General features: G+C 44.0%; 2 protein-coding genes across 3 annotated transcripts in view; one reads left to right on the top strand and one right to left on the bottom strand.

Annotated features, from left to right (window-relative positions):
* LOC138568911 (uncharacterized) overlaps positions 1 to 17,310 on the top strand; it is a 273,113-nt gene that overhangs the window by 149,070 nt on the left and 106,733 nt on the right. The window lies entirely within an intron of this gene.
* Positions 878 to 17,310, bottom strand: part of LOC138570305 (gastrula zinc finger protein XlCGF57.1-like) — a 65,229-nt gene continuing 48,796 nt past the window's right edge. Inside the window, exons 2-3 of one of the 2 annotated variants that reach the window (XM_069649080.1) lie at positions 7,967 to 8,018; positions 878 to 6,105 (exon numbers count right to left, since the gene is read on the bottom strand). In XM_069649080.1, the coding sequence (XP_069505181.1) occupies positions 4,412 to 5,617 (1,206 nt within the window). In that variant the 5' untranslated portion in view covers positions 5,618 to 6,105; positions 7,967 to 8,018 and the 3' untranslated portion in view covers positions 878 to 4,411. The remainder of the gene's footprint in view (positions 6,106 to 7,966; positions 8,019 to 17,310) is intronic. The other variant, XM_069649082.1, reaches the window with a different exon arrangement.

Raw genomic sequence — 17,310 nt, 5'->3', positions numbered from 1 at the left:
ACCCTCTTCCTTGTCCAAATGTTTGAGTAAAAGGAGGGGGGTTAGGGACTTTGGAGAATCCTACAAAATAGGATGGGGTAGATAAACAAAAAGGGGGGAATACCGTGTCTCACCATCGGCTGCATCACCCCCACTCCCTGTAGACCCCTCACCCAGGTTATCCTTGCGAAAGGTCCACCCCCAGGAACTGGATCCAAAAGCGATGGCCGTGTTCTGGCCACCTGGATGACAAGTCCCCGAGGACTAGCGGGTGAGACACCCTTTGGTTTTCTCACAGTTCACAGCATTCACTCTTTATAAATACCTGACCCACCCAAAGTTATAATCTGCCTGTGTCAGAGGCCAGCTCTTTTTTCCTCCATTCTTTCTAACACAGATTAGGTTAGTGCAGGTCCCCACTTACTGTACCAGGCACAGTTGCCCGTGGCTGCCAGCATTATTATATAAGTATGATATCAATAATTGTATGGAACACAAGTTATCTGAATTTGTTAAATAAAATAGAATTTTCTGCAGTTAAATTACTCCTATTGTGTAGTATTACAGTTGTGTAAACTCATGGGAAAATCAGAGTTATATAAACATATTAAGACATTTTCAAAAGTTGACAATCACATTCATTCTAACATCCCGGGTCAGCAGGATAGCTCAGGGGCAGCCTGTTGGTCTTGGAAGCAAGACAATGCAGAGCAAAACAGGTTTAAAACCGGTCCGCTCTTAGAGACTGGTCTACGGTGTTAAGCGCATAATAAAATATTAATTAATAAAACTGGAAGCGAGATAGTCACCCCACTAATTAAAAGAAATGATATGGCTCTGTTCCAGTAAGCAGCTTACACCAAAGCAAACCCAGAAAAAGCTAGAAATAACACACAAATTGAGGTAGTACTGTGAATTTAATTTTTATGTTAAAACATAGTAACACATTGGCTGAAGTTCAATATTCATGTAATCAGCATTTCATTCAGTTTATCAAATAAAGTGGGTAAGGTTTAAGTTAGACAAGTCAGCGTAAGCAGGAGCAATTCTATTTAGTAAACATTTTTGTGCACTATTCCTTCGTAGTCAAAGAGAACAACTATGGTATTTACACTTGCAGCACTTCACTTTAGCCAGGAAGGCACCATTTAATTCTCTAATATGCACAAGTTATACTGCCTCATAGCATTAGAGTCACAACATGTCACTTGTTTAACTACATTTCCATATCATTTCATGGAACACTTTTTAGATCTTCTCCATACCCTTCACAGCAAACCCATTTCTTATAAATAGTGGTTGAAAAGTTGGCATGCACCCTGCCCTGTTTCATTTACCTCTCTATGCCAATCCTAGGCGAGGGAACACACCTTAAGTGCGCCAGTAAGTATTGGCAATTGTGTTGGACAATTTCAGGGATCCAGAGGCGACTGTAGAGTTGTTGGATGTTCTGCAAAAGAGGAAACACTGAAGGCTTCAGCCCTGAGGGTGTTCCAGAGGAGGCCGGCGTTCCTGGGAAAGGCGGACTTCTGGACAATGTTGCAGGTTTATGATTCCATTTTCCACATTTGTTTCCCTTGATGAACTTTACCTTTTCCGATGTTTTGAGCCAACCTCAGTCTAATTAGCCATGTGAGAATACAACTTTCTACGACTGTATTAAGGGGGATTTGAATTTAGAAAATGCACTCTCTATCTCTCGAAGTTGAAAGACAAATTCGGGGTGTAAACACGCGATGTCCGTGATTTATTCAAAAATATTTTACCTAATGGAGAAGTGATCGAATTTATTTCACAGAAAAACTAAATTAACTTTTTACTTTTTCAACTTTTTTGTTTTAGAATGCGAGACCCCCCCTACCCCCTCCCTACCTTAACTTATACCCTTACCCCACACCCCACCTATTATGCACTACACATATAGCACTTTACCTACCATTTCCTCTGAAATGAATTCGGTCACTTCTCCTTAGGTAAAATCGCATTCAAACAAAGATACAGAAACGGTAAAAACATAATCCTCATTCCCAAGGGAGGAATTTGTATACATATAAAACAAGCAGCGATAGCTGAAGAGCAACTACCAGCGGCATGGCTGATATCACTGAGCTGACATAACGAAGGAAGTGGGTGGGTGAAAGCCATGGGGGTGGGGGGAGGGAAGCGCTACTTTTTTGTTTGGAGTATTTGCGTGTTCCTGTGGAGTAACATCCATCAGTACACCACTTATCTGGAGGGCTGGTAATAAGAGCTGCCTTCTTAAAAAATAAAAAAAAAGATTCTATGGCACTTGCTCACTCATGAAGACATAGAGAATCTGGTAGATTTAAGGAATGGCAAACAAGTATAGAGGGGTCTTCAGAAAGCCTAGGAAGGTCACATGGTCCGTTGTGGAGTTCAACCTCAGACAGGGGCCCTTCCAGATATGTGGAGCTAAACCCAAAAAGGTTACACCACCTGGCTACACTTTGAAACAGGACATCTTCACCTTGAAGGAGGGCTACATCTAAAGGTACAGAATGAACAAGGCTGAAGTATGAACTGCAGAAAGGGGAGGAGGGGGCTTGTGCCACAAAGGCACACAATGAGCTAGAGAAAGTACCCTGGACCCAATCTGCACTGGTAATGAACGCATGAAAGAAGGCAGGTTAGCACTTTCTGTACCACCTGAAGTTTAGTTGCATAAGCCAGACAAGTAAAGAAAATGTCATTGTCATCGTGAAGTACTAAACAAATTAGGGATATAATAACTGACGGCAGAAAATGAAGGCAGTGAAAAGGTGGGCTATTTGAAACAACTTTAGGTGGGAACTTCCACCAACCACAGGGTTTCAGGAACAAGTGAGCGCTCACAGTTAATTGTGACACCCAAATGGTTGGCGTGACCACTGAGTTTAGAAGGAGGATAGAAAGAAGCACGGCAAGTACCCAGTGCAACCATAAGAAGCAACAGATCCGTTTTGTCAGATTTCAGGTTTAGCAGGTGGAGCACATTCACATGTTCATGTTTAGCAGGCAGCTCTAAAAGCTAAGTGATGCCTTTGCAGAGCTCCCAAATAAGCACAAGCGGATCGGAGTGCTGTGACAGTAGAATCTGAAGGAACGGATTAGCCAGATCAGGCGTGCAACACAAAAGGATAAGGTGAAGGATAGGAGATGAGGCCCTGGGTCAGGCCACATCCTGTCACCAGGGACGTTGCTATCAAATGAGGTGTCATAGCTATGCATGTTTTATTACACTAAAAGGATTGTAAAAAGGAGTAGGCTGAGTGACTGATGCCGGCATTCCTTTGGCTATTTAGGATCCATGTCAATGGTGCCAAAGGCTACAGAGGATACTATTCTTGCATCCATTGCTCTGATATGCTCTCCTGCACCATATTATTCATTTAGTGCTCAGCAGCCTCCTGGTACTGAAGTGGTTTGATGGTTTCCCAGAACACCCAAAGAGGGCTTATAGTTATTTATTCCACCACTGTGTCTTGATAATTTCCCAAAAGTCCAAAAGGCAAAGTGTTCTATAGAATGGGGACCTTAGAACAGAGGGTTCAGTCATCCTTTAGAATATTCCAAAAAAGATTGATTTCAAACCGCAGTGGTTCCACCAATAGGTGTCAGCTACCATTTGTGTGCCAAAAAACCCTGGGAAACACTGTGAAGATCATGTCTTCAGATACTTGGTCAATATCCATGCCAGACTCATTCGCACCGAAAAAGCACTCCCTCCTTTCTAAAGCTTCTCCATATGTAGAGGTTTCATCACCTACATGTCCTCTCTCACGGCATATAAGCACGTCCTGCATTCAGATGTTTTTGCTATATTTACTACCTTGAAATAGTTCCCCACTTGCATGTTTTATCTGGTACCTTATAAGGTTAATGTTATCACTGAAACTTTTTCCACATTAAGGGCCTCATTACACGGATGGCGATAATGGTTAACAGTCACCGTTAATGGTAACGGTGACCGTTAACCATTACCGCCTTACTACGAGGTCCCTTAGCGGGTTGGTGCTTTAACGCCTGCTTTTTGCAGGTGTTAAAAACTAACCCACTAAGGGACCTTGGTGCTAATTACGGCACCGCAAAATGGGGCAAAAATGGGAATGGGGAAGGGCAGTGGTGGAAGGGGGAATTACCGCCCCGCCAACCTTGGAATGTGGCGGTAATTCCCCTTTCCACCAAGGCGGTGCCGGTATTTTACCGGCATGGACCAAGGTGCTAGTAGCTAGTTAGTACACTTGTTGTATTCATTATCTGGTGTTGAATAAGAGCTCCCTTCTGAGCAAACCATTTCCCAAATTCAGTGCACTTATGAGGTTTCTCACCTGTACGGGTTTTTTGGTGGTGAATAAGACTTCCATTCCTAGCAAACCTTTTCTGACATTCAGTGCACTGATGAGGTTTATCACCTGTATGTGTTCTGCAGTGGTTAGTAAATTCTCCCTTCTGAATTAACTGTTTCCCACATTCCGTGCACTGATGAGGTTTGATCAATATTTATGCCAGACTCATTCTCTTTGAAGAAGCACTCCCTCCTTTCTAAAGCGTCATCATATGTAGAGGTTTCTGTTGCTGCATGTCCTCTCTCACGGCAGATGAAAGCATCCTGTGTACTGAAGTATTTGCCATATTCACTAGTCTGAAATGGTGCCTGGCTTGTATGTTTTGTCTGATGCCTAACAAGGTTAATGTTATCACTGAAGTTTTTTCCACAGTCATTGCACTGGTAAGGTTTCTCACCAGTATGCGTTCTCTGGTGTCGAATAAGAACTCCCTTCTGAATGAACCGTTTCCCACATTCAGTGCACTGATGAGGTTTCTCACCTGTATGTGTTCTCTGGTGGCGTATAAGAACGCCTGTCCTAGCAAACCCTTTTCCACATTCAGTGCACTGATGAGGTTTTTCACCTGTATGTATTCTCAGGTGGTATACAAGAGCTCCTTTCTGAGCAAATCCTTTTCCACATTCAGTACACTGATAAGGTTTCACACCTGTATGTGTTCTCTGATGGTTAATAAGAGGTCCCTTATGATTAAAACCTTTCCCGCATTCAGTGCACTGATGCCGTTTCTCACCAGTATGGGTTTTTTGGTGACAAATAAGATTTCCCTTCTGAGCAAACCCTTTTCCACATTCAGTGCATTGATGAGGTTTCTCACCTGTATGTGTTGTCTGGTGTAGAACAAGGGCTCCTTTATGAACAAACCCTCTTCCACATTCAGTGCACTGATGAGGTTTCAACCCGGTATGTGTTCTCTGGTGTAGAATAAGGTGTCCCTTTTGAACAAACCCCTTTCCACATTCAGTGCACTGATGAGGTTTCTCACCTGTATGTGTTCTCTGGTGACAAATGAGAATTCCCTTCCTAGCAAACCCTTTGCCACATTCAGTGCACCAATGAGGTTTTTCACCTGTATGTGTTCTCTGATGGCAAATAAGGGCCCCCTTCTGAGTGAATCTTTTCTCACATTCAGTGCACTGATACAGTTTCTCACCATTACGTGTTCTCTGGTAGGAGATGGGTATATCAGGCAATTGGACACTCTTCCCACCTTCTATGCACCAATATGGTTTTTCGCCTGTGTTTTCACGTTGGCAATTGATATGTTCCTCAGATGACAGCTGTTCACACATTCTGTTCGATGCTCAGGTTTCTTACTAGATTATATTGTAAGATGCTTAATTACACCACCCTTTCCACTGAACCTTTCCAAAATCCAGAGTAATTATGAGTTATCTTGTGTGTCGGTTGTTTCTGGGGTCAAACAAGATGTTTCTTCTTACTGAAGCTTTTAATATATTCAGTTATTGGATACTGCTTGTCTAGTCATAGTTAACAATTTTTGACAAAATCCTTTAAACAAACTCCCTCACGTCTGTTCTATTAGTTATTTACTGTAGTTCTGTGTTGTTGGATGCTGCCATGAACTTGGGGCATGGATGAACACCATCATGTCTCAACAGGCTTTCTGATCCCAGTTCCCGAATACTCAGAAAAGACAACAGAGCCCCAACTTGTATCCTCCTAATATATTGGGAAATCGCATATTCCATGAATGGAGCTTTGCACTGCATTGGACCAGAGAAGCGAATAGTCACTTTTGCATTTGCTGGGGCCTCACCTATTAAAATAAAAGAGAAGCACATTATTAATTTCAAAATGCTCACAATCACAGGCATCCCAAGTAACAGGCAGTAGTAGTGATGTGCATTAGTGACTTAATAATGTAGTAACACATCATTATAATCATGTTTATTTTGGAGATGTGCAAAACATTCGATAAAAACAGTGCACCAGAGAAAATACATATCAGTGCAATAGTCAAGAATAAAATGTAAAAAACCATACAAATGACCATATCATAAAATATAGTAACTAATAAGACTTTGGGCCTCATCGTGAGTTGGGCCTTAGCCCTTAAATGCGGCGGTAATATTACCTGTTGTTTAACATGTATGTCAATCCACATCATGGTCGTCGGGTCAACCACGGAGTTACTTTCAAGAACTATGCAGATGATACCCAAATCATTTTTAATCTGAAGGGTAGTTGTGTTGATAATGCTGTCTTTATTCAATCTACCTTTCTCAAAATTTAAAAATGGATGTTGTCCAGTGGTTAGGCTTAAACCAAGCCAAAACCAAACAGTGGCGAGGCTCTTCGCCTGCACAAGATGAGAGAGCTACAGAAGTTCGAAGCCCTCTCTGGGTCCTACTAGCTCTAGATCAGGTAACCTCTTCAGGTGTTATTTTTGATTCCTCATTTTCTATGACATTTCACACCAGTAGCCTGATTAATTCCACACATGTTTTATGGTCTGAAAACAACATATTAACTGAGTATGACTTTGCCAGAACAGCTCGAATAATGATGGGTTCCAAACTGGACTACTGCAATTCTCTATATGATAGCTGAAACAAACATCTTATCCAGCTTCTACAGACCCTTGAGTATGCTGTAAGCAGCCTGGATTGTGACAAACAGCAGCAACCAGGATCTCATGAGAACGGTGCTAAGAAGGCTCCTGATCATTATGTTTTCTCTTGGGGTAAAATAGCCATGACTCTCCAGTTGCATAACTTCTAGTAAACAGACATGTTTTTTTTCAAAATCTCCTTGATAATTCCTGAGGTGGGGGTTTAAAGTGCTCCAAGTTGAATCTGAGTTTACATGTACAGCCAGTAACATTTTCAAGTTAGCAAAATCAAAAGCAATAGAACTTTAAATGGTTTATTTTCTTCATTTATGTTTGCATTTCCATATGACTTTACCACTGGAAAGGAACATATTTTAAAATCACATATCTATTTTCTGTGCACACAACACTAGAAAAATAACATGCAGGGACATCATGAGATTATTAATTTAGGTTTCATAGCTGCAAAATAAGTATTGTTGGATGTGAGTCTTTTGCTGGTAATCACATTCCAGAAGCCTGGGCTTTAGCAATCGTTACATGTAGCAATGTACTGATTTCAACATGGATAGATCAGCATGTCCTGTTTTTCATTGACATCAATACTCATTCTCTGTATACAATGCACCTTAAGGGCCTAAACATGGTTATAATTCGGTGGTTTCTGTTACTCATTGAAAAATTACTCTTGGTTGTGCAGGTGATTACCTGCATCTCGCAGGTGCACCCTTTTATCACTGTAGCATGTAAGAGGCAGAAATCTGTGTGCAACTCTTCTCTCCCTTCAGTCTTCATGATTCCAGTTAATTTAGGAAAATAGTTTGGACACCATGTTTTGTCACACAATGCTTCTTTGCTCGGTGCAGTATGGGGTCACTTTGAAAACATTTGCCATGGCTACTTTTAGTTCCTGGTCCACCCCTGGGCAAGAGGGGAGGAAAAAGAGTAAATAAAAGGGGGTATTTGATAGGAGGGGCATGTGCGCGCAGAACAGGAGACAAGCAACCTCAGACACAAAGAACAACATTTGCAGAGCCAGACATAGATCACAGAACAAGTTATTTACCTTTTGTAACCTGTGCTTCTTACATGTTGCTGAACTTGATGACACACCAAAACTGTATAAAGGTATAGAGAAAGCAAACATGATATGATTAATTCATCTACAATAAGAATTATCTGAATTCAATTCTCGAAGCAATTTCAAGCCATCCAGAGAAGATATATAATCAAAACTTCCAAAGCGGGAAATGCATATTTATCCCCCCTCCCCCTAGCCCACCCTGCATTACATACGCATGAAAAAGGACTGACTGAAGGTTTATAAAGAAAAAGAAGGGACAATTCAATATTTCTTACTAAAAAGACTCCCTTTTCACTACAAGAGTGTGGAATATCCTCTTGCCAACATGCAGCACATGTTAGGCCGTAATTACTGCATGATAGCTTGCACTGCAATTTACATTTCAAAATGAGGCATTTGAGGTGTAAAGGAGCAAGAGACCGGGGAGGAGATACCATAGACAAATAAAGGGAACACATTCACCACTGATAACGTTGCAGAGTGGTTGAAGATGACAAAGCTATTACCAGAATTTCTAAACTAAGGGTTCCTGGTAGGTCTTGAACCACCTCACTGCCACCTTGACACTTGAGGAGAACCATCTACGGTTCCGGAAGCTCCTCAAGACCTTCCTCTTTGCTTCTGCCTTTGCCCCGCTTCTCTCCTGCTGATCTGCTTTCTCTCTCGGCATTGTGCACCTGGCCACCCTCTGTCCTTTGTGCTCAGGTACCTGCTCCCACTGCCACCCTCCTGCACTGCCTCCTGGCCACCCCTTGCACTGGGGTCTGTATCTGTACCCATACAGTCCCCCACCCACTCTTCCTCTGCACTTATCAGATACACCCTATCTGACTAACCTATCACTTTGCCTCCTAAGGCTACAGTACCACTGTTTTATCACCTTATTTATTTATTTATTTATTTATATTCATTTACTTACTATTTATTTTGTTCTCTTCTATGCTCTGCACTTATAATTTCTCCCCCCTTCCATGCACTTTCCTCCTTTCCCTTCCCCATGCACTTGCGCATTGTCAATGTCACTGGGTCTAGTAAGATTGTTGTTTTTGTTTCTTCCCTTTCCCCCTCCCTTGCCTGGTTGCACTCTGAAACACATGTGTATGAGCGCGATATAAATAAAATATCATATCATTTCAACATATACAAAGCAAAATGATCAAGGCCATTATGCCACACTGTTTCAATCTATTTCAACCAAAGAAGCTTAAGATTATTTATCCAAAAAAACAAATATATTTATATCATAAAGTTAAAAACAATTCTCATATACACATTTTACAGACCACATTTAGACATATTTCTGTGACAAACATTGACACCTAATTTGGTTTTGCGACACAAGAACCAATACTTAAAACATGAGACCTATTTTCATCATAGATCCAACATATATATGTGAATTGTGAACAGAAACCCTGGTTTATTAAAGAGACCTTTACAACCTGGTTTTTACTTTTTCAAATATATATGTGACCTGCTTGTTGTTTGCAGTGTTGGTATAGTTGCATAGAAAGTAGACACAGTTGGGGTCATTACGACGCTGGTGCTAAGTGGTTAACGGTGCCGTAAAAGGCTGCAGTGCCGTTAACCACTTAGCGCCTAATTACGAGGTCCCTTTGCGGGACCAGCCGTTAAAGTAGGGACCCGCAAAGGGACCTTGTTGCTAATTACGGTACCGCAATTTGCAGTACCGTAATTAGCGCCTTCGCCATTCCCATTATGCCCTATGGGGCAAACATGGCAATGGGCAAAGGCCATGGGGAAATGGGGAAATACCGCCCCGCCAACCTTGGAATGGGGCGGTATTTCCCCATTTCACCATGGCAGACACGTTACGATACCGGCACCAACCATGGTGCTAATAGCGCCATGGTTTAGCACCGGTATCGTAATGAGGGCCAGTGTGTTTCGGCCAACTCTTGAACCTTAACTGACGTTTGTATCAGTCACGGCCTTCGTCAGGACGTAACCCATTTTCAATACAACGAAATGTATTCTATGTCTACAACAAAGGGAACAGATATGTATTTACATGTTAAAAAAGGGAACAGATGTGTGGCATATAGTTTCCAATAGGACAAATCAATACGTCTAGGGTTATTTAGTCACAATGTGTACTGCTGCGCTTCCCACCTTGAGTAGTAGCCAGACCACAAGTTGGGATCTAAATAGCCCACTTGATTAAATTCAGTATGGAGCAGTAGATCACCCAAGCCTATAGATAAATAAAGGGTGTGTGTCAGGTATTAAAGACTCTTCAATATTACAAATCTCTCAGTCCACAGGTTTATCCCAGATAGCTTACCTTCTCTGTGGAGGCTGATCTCTCTGGACGCTGACCTCTACTTCTCTTAGATGTAAGTGCTCTTAAGAGTGCTGTGGGGCCGTAAAATGCCCAACAAGTTATTTGTATAATGAAAGAAAGCTCCAATTAGCATATTCTGAATAATTTTATTCCTAAAAAGCGCAGGTGTGCAGATAGGTTGTGCGTTCTCTCCTCGCAATCTTGTCTCAGAATGGGGCGGTCGGTTCCATCCCCTGAATAAAAATTGCTGTAACACTCTCCAACCATGGGGCCCTGTTTCCTCAGAGCAAGGTGGAGCCAGTCCCTGCAAGGAGTGGACTCTACTGCCTATCATGGCGGGCACTGGACTGGCTGACCTCCTTCCTTACTGAGTGCTCCACTCAATTCATCTTTGGCACCTTTTCCTCTCCTACTTCCTTCTCCTCTTGTTGTGTCCCCCAGGGCTCTATCATCTTGATCTGGCAATTTAATATCAATCTTTCTCAGCTGGCACTTCTCATTCTCCCCCAACTTCCATTGTTATGCAGGCGACACACAACTCTTCTTCAAACTTCCTGCTGGCCCTCTTGCACCTTCCATCATCCCCAACTGCCTTTCTGCCATCCATGCCTGGTGCACCGCCAATGATCTCTGCCGCGATGCCATCAAAACAGAGATCCTTTCCATTGAGACTCCTGCTCCCGACTTCTTCCCTTCACTCTGGCCTCCCTCCATGGGCTCTCCCCCTGCTCCCTCATCTGAAGCCAGAAATCCTGGAGATATCTTCGACTCCTCTCTCTCCTTCCTCCCTCACAGTCAGGACATTGCCAAGAAGACCCAATTTCAGCTCTTCCTTCTCAAAGGAAGTCTACCTTTTCTCACCTTCAGCCAGAAGCTCAATGTTACCCGAGCCCTGGTTCTCTCTAGCCTTCACTATTGCAATAGCCTCCTCCTTAATCTTCCTTCCTACACTGTGCATTCTCTCCAGCTAATCCAGGATAGGGCAGCAAGATTTATCCTTGGCCTTAAGCCCAGGGACTGCATCTCTCCTGCCCTAAAAAGTCTTCACTGGCTCTTGGTTGCTTCACAGATGAAATTCAAATCCCTCTGCATCATCCACAAGGATTCCTGGGGGCAAGGACCACACTATCTGCAACTCTGTGTTATTAAATATTCCTCCTGTTGACCCCTGCACTCCTCTGGCATCAACTCTTTATGTGTAAAGCGTTTCTCTAAACAGAGGGCAGGAGGTTGATCTCTTTTCTCAGCTGGCTCCCTTCTTTGGAACAACTTCCCCCTCTCTTTTCGTCTTGAGAAGGACTTTCTTAAATTCTGGAAGCTCCTCAAGACTTTCCTTCTTTACCCCCCGCCCTCCCCCATTCTCCTCTGCTAATCTCACAGTTGCTTGTTTGGTGTTCAGGGCCCTTATGCATCCACAGGGCCCTGAACTCCCACACCAAATACCCCCCAGCTTCTGTCTATCCTCAGCACTTGCCTCTGCTCACCCTCCACCCTGGAGGCTCACACTTACCTTACATTGCACTTCATTTTTTGCTCACCCATGAGCCCCACAGCACCTATCCCATTCCCCCTCCCTTCTACACTTACATGTTCTGAACACTCACAAGGCATAGTAGGCTTGCCTCACCTTTACCCCTAACACTGTATTAATATTCGTATGTATTTAGATTGTGTTTGATTCCCTGTTGCCCTGTGAGCATTTTGAAACAATATTTACTTCCCCAGACATCCAAGGCCCAAAGCGAGGCCCTGGACTTTCTCCCTTCTACTGCTGCAACTCGGAGCAGCTGTTCTCGCGCTCCGCACGCACAATCATTCGTCTTTTCTCTTCTCTTCAAAAGGTTTTGCTACAAGGTAAGCCTTGTTGCAGCACAGCATCTTGCACAGGCCCCAGCACCTAATATAGCAAATCTTTTATTTTTCAATGTATTGAAACATCCTACATTTTTTGAATGCGTAATTCGCGGCGAGAACTCACTAAAACTACATGGTTTACAAATATCTGTGAGCTTCCTGATGCCCTGCATGGTGCGATCTCCACGAATGCACCATATTTGTTCGTGATGTAATGAGAAAAATAATTGAAGGTGGATTTCAGTTTCCGACATATACAGGCCCAGCTGATTCCCCTCCTTCTCAAGATGGCTGCAATTTTCTTCATCTTTGTCCAGGCAGCCTGGGCCTGACCCCCCCCACCCCATTGGCAGCTGTGTATTTCTTTAGCCATTCCCTGGCTCTGGGAGGCGGACATCCAAGGCCCACAGCGTGGCCCTGGACTTTCTCTCTTCTACTGCTGCAACTCGGAACAGCTGCTCTCGCACTCCGCACTCACAACCATTCGACTTTTCTCTTCGCTTCTAAAGGTTTTGCTACAAGGTAAGCCTTGTTGCAGCATATCACCTTGCAGAGACCCCAGCACCTAATATAGCAAATCTTTTATTTTTCAATGTATTGAAACATACTGCATTTTTTTAACACTGTATTTCGTGGCGAGAACTCACTAAAAGCACATGGTTTACAAATGACTGTGTGCTCCCTGATGCCCTGCATGGTGCGTTCTCCACAAATGCACCATATTTGTTTGTGATGTTCTAGGAGAAAAATAATTGAAGGTTGATTTCAGTTTTCGACGGAGGCCGGCCCAGCTGGTTCCCCTCCTTCTCAAGATGGCTACACTTTTCTTCATCTTTGTCAAGGCAGTCTGGGCCTGACCCCCACCCACACCCCATTGCTGCTGTGTATTTCTTCAGCCATTCCCTGGCTCCAGGAGGCAGGTGCCGGCCCAGACATCCAAGGCCACATCTAAGGCCCCTGTCTGCTCCCTGTCTGCTGCTGGTATGCTGCCTGGGGACTGCTTGCACCCCCCCCCCACCTGGAACAATCAGGCTGCTGCTCCCACAGTCATCAGTAGAACATGGACTACCATATATTTTGCACTTCCATAACATGGAGTTAGTTCCCTCCAACTGGACATTTTCCTATCCCCTTTGACTTTCCCCTCCCTCTCTCCATCTCTCCATCTCTCCATCTCTCCTGTCCCCACGCTTTCAGCCTGCGATTGTACTGTGTTTCCACCCACTGATCCAAATTGAATTTAGTTGTGTTCCCACCCACTGTTCCAATTTAAATTTGACCAACTAACAAACCTACTAACAAACTGCATCTACCAGTGTTAACATAGTCACAGGAAAGCAATCCACAAAATGTACGTTACTATAAATGTTCCACCATAGAGTTCTTCACAATCTTATAAAAACAGCAACAAAGTCACAATCTACCCTTAAAAACTACTGCAGGAGACTATTCCTCAAAGCTCTAATTGACAGCTGTAATTGGAGCCTCCTCCAAATAGGTTGACCCATGCCCTCCTAAAACCATCAAGGACAAAATTGATTCTCTTGCTCATGCCATGGCCGACCTCTGCAACCTCTCTTTCGCCACTGGAGTCTTCCCCACTTCTCTCAAGCACTCTCTTGTTCACCCTCTGCTGAAAAAACCCTCTGCTGACCCTTCAATCCCTGCAAACTATTGCCCAATCTCTATCACTCCTTTCCTGGGCAATCTCTTGGAGAAACTAGCTATCTCTCAGCTTACCCTCCACACTGAATCTTTTGGTAGTCTACATGACCTTCAGTCTATCTTTAGAGCTTCAAGAGGCATGGAAACATCTCATCTGAACACCTGTGAAAACCTGCTCTCAAATCTTGACTCTAACTCTCTTTCTGTCCTCATTCTTCTCGATCTCCCTTCTGCCTTCGACATGGTTAACCACAACATCCTAATCTCCCGTCTCCTTGTTACCCTGGGCATCACATATCTGGCCCTAAAGTGGGTTGCTTCCTTTCTCTCTGACCGTAACTCCCAGCTGGAACTTGGGTTGTTTCTCTCCTCTATCACTCTCTGTACTTTTGGTGTCCCCCAGGGATCTATCCTATCCCTGTGGTTCTTCAATGTCTACAATGCCCCTCTCACCCACAGGATCTCTAGCTTGACCTCTAACTTTCAGTGTTATGCAGATGACACACAGCTCTACTTCCAGCTACCCTCTGCCTCTTCTTTTTCCTCGCTCATTCCTGACTGTCTGTCTGTCCGCAATTTGGTCTTGATGTGCTGCTAACGATTTCTGCCTCAATGCCAGTAAGACAGAGATCATCCTCATTGGGAACCCTGCCTCCACATTCCCAATTTCCCACTGCCTGGCATCCCTTGGCCCTGTGCCCTCACCTGCTAATGAGGCAAAAAGTCTGGGGGTCATTTTCAACTCTACTCTCCCCTTCTCTTCTCACATCTTGGACATCTCTAAAAAGTCCCACTACCACCTGTAACTTCTTAGAGGCATTCTGCCTTTTCTCACCTTCCCCCAAAGGCATCTCTAAAGCCCTGGTTCTCTCTAGGCTGTAATACTGCAACAGCATCTTTCTCAATCTTCCTACTTCTACACTCTGTCCGCTAGAACTCATCTAAAACAGAACTGCAAGACTTATCCTTGGCCTCATGCCCAGGGACCGCATCTCTCTGGCGCTGAAATCCCTCCACTGGCTCCCCGTGACTGCTAGGATCAAGTTCAAGACCCTCTGCAGAGTCTACAAGGCTTTCTGGGCAGCTGCCGGGGCGCACACTATCTGCAACGCTCTCTTCTTAAATATTCTCCTTCTAGAACCTGCCGCTTCCCTCCTCCAACTTTTTGCGTGTGAGACATTTTTCGAAGCAGAGATTTGGGGGTAGATCATTATCCTCTGCAGGTGCCACCATCTGGAACAGCCTCCCTGCCTCTCTCTGCCTTGAGCCGGAGCTCCTTACATTCCAGAAACTCCACAAGACCTTCCTCTTCTCCTCCTCTTCCTCTCTTCCTCTCCCCTGCTAACCTCCTCTCTCTTTCATTTCAGCTTCACTCCTACATATCTCCCCTACCTGTTCAGCTTTGCTGACTGGTTGCCTGCCTCATCTCCAGAGCCTCACAGGTCCCAGGCTCCCTCGCTAGTCATTGCACTTGCCTCCAGGCCTCTGCACTTTGGTTAGCACTAATGCACTTTCAGCATATGCTCCATGAGAGGGGTGACCTCGCTGCACTTAACCCTGGCCCTACTGGATGGGGCGCACTTGTTCCCCCTTCCTCCTCCTTTGCACCTCCGTCTGTACACTTGCATGACCTGAATTTACTAGGCCTAGTGAGCTGTGTCTTGTCCCCCTTTGTCTCCCCTCCCCTAATCTGGTTCGCCTAATACACTTCATGCACTTGCACTAGGATAAATGCCGTCAGGCCTAGTACGCTAGTTACCTTTTTGTTAGATCATTTGGAAACTTCAAGGCCTAAGCGCATAAGCGCTGGACAAATAAACAATTACAATTTCAATAACAGTGCTTTTCTACTAAAGAGAAAACGGTTTATATTGATTTTAGACAGAATGAAACCACAAACTAAATGAATCAATAAATTACAAAAAGTGCTTCTACACACGGGCAGTGTGAATATAGAGACCTTTTCACACTTCTGTGATGGTGAATGGATTCACACAAGCAGCACAGAACCATATTTCAAGCAAGAAGCTCATAAACAAGAACAACCAAAAAACAATTGCCATAGACAGTGATGACGAGGGTATGAAATGGTGGAGCACACCATTATGGGAAAAGAAACCCTTATAGAAACAAAGGGCCTCATTACACGGATGGCGGTAAGGATTTACCGGTACCGGTAAAATACCGGTACCGGTAAATCCTTACCGCCTTACTACGAGGTCCCTTTGCGGGTTGGCGGATTTAACACCTGCTTTTTGCAGGCGTTAAAAACCAACCCGCAAAGGGACCCAGGGAGCTAATTACGGTACCGCAATTTGCAGTACCGTAATTAGCGCCTTCCCCATTCCCATTATGCTCTATGGGGCAAAAATGGGAATGGGGAAGGGCAATGGTGGAAGGGGGAATTACCGCCCGCCAACCTTGGAATGGGGCGGTAATTCCCCTTTCCGCCAAGGCAGTGCCGGTATTTTACCGGCATGAACCATGGTGCTAAAAGCGCCATGGTTCTCCGCCATCCGTGTAATGAGGCCCAAAGTCTCCAACAAACTTTCAGTATACAAATGGACATGCAGCTCAATGTGTAACATACGCCAACAATCCTTTAAATCTTTATGACAATTCCTCAATCACTTTGGGAAACTAAAAGACAAAAGTAAAATGAAAACTTTACAAACCACGGTCTCCTGCCCAGTGGGCACCCACACAGGACGGCGAGGACATTCATTAGCCTGCATTTCGGGAACTGCTTGCGAAAGCACCTTCGACCACATCAAAATGTTAGCAACACACCATTTTGCTACACGGAGAAAACATTGACGAAAACCTCATAAACACCAATATCCTAATAAAGACATACACGAAAGAAATAGCTGTGTTTCAAAACATATCTGCTGAAATTCCAGACCAGGCATGTGTCTGTTTTCAGACATTTTTATAAAAAGAGCACAAAAAGAGTAGATATAGCCTACAAAATGGAAGACAATGAGAAATCCCAATGGTTCCAATTAGCTGTATATCTAACAGCAGAAACTAAATACATAATAACTGACCTCTCAAGAGTGTGCACGTATTGCAACACAAAGCTTGACAATAACCAAATGCCATCATGTGCTATCACTAATAACTTAGAAATATTCCCACTTTCGAAAGCTCTCCAAAAGCTTAACTTGTATGAGATGTAAGGAAGGCAGGGTATGATATGATATGATATGATATGGCATTTATAACTCGCCTATACACAAGTGTTTCAAGGCGTGACGAGGCAAGGGAGGGGGAACAAAGGGAGGACAGACAACGATCCTACTAGGCCAGGTGTCATTCAGTTTGTGAAAGTGCATGGGATGGGGGAAGGGAAAGTGCAGGGGGAGGGGGAAGGGACAGTGCAGTACAAGGGAATGAGTAATCACAAAAGTAAAGTAACGGTCAGCAGGTGGCAAGTGCAAAGGTAAGTGTAGAAATCAGTAAGCAAACAGGAAGACTTGCCACAAGTGACTGTTAAGAC

This window comes from Ambystoma mexicanum, chromosome 2q (assembly GCF_040938575.1).
Source record: "Ambystoma mexicanum isolate Mex_15411 chromosome 2q, UKY_AmexF1_1, whole genome shotgun sequence".
Lineage (NCBI taxonomy): Eukaryota > Metazoa > Chordata > Amphibia > Caudata > Ambystomatidae > Ambystoma > Ambystoma mexicanum.
This window is presented reverse-complemented; position numbering and strand designations above follow the sequence as displayed.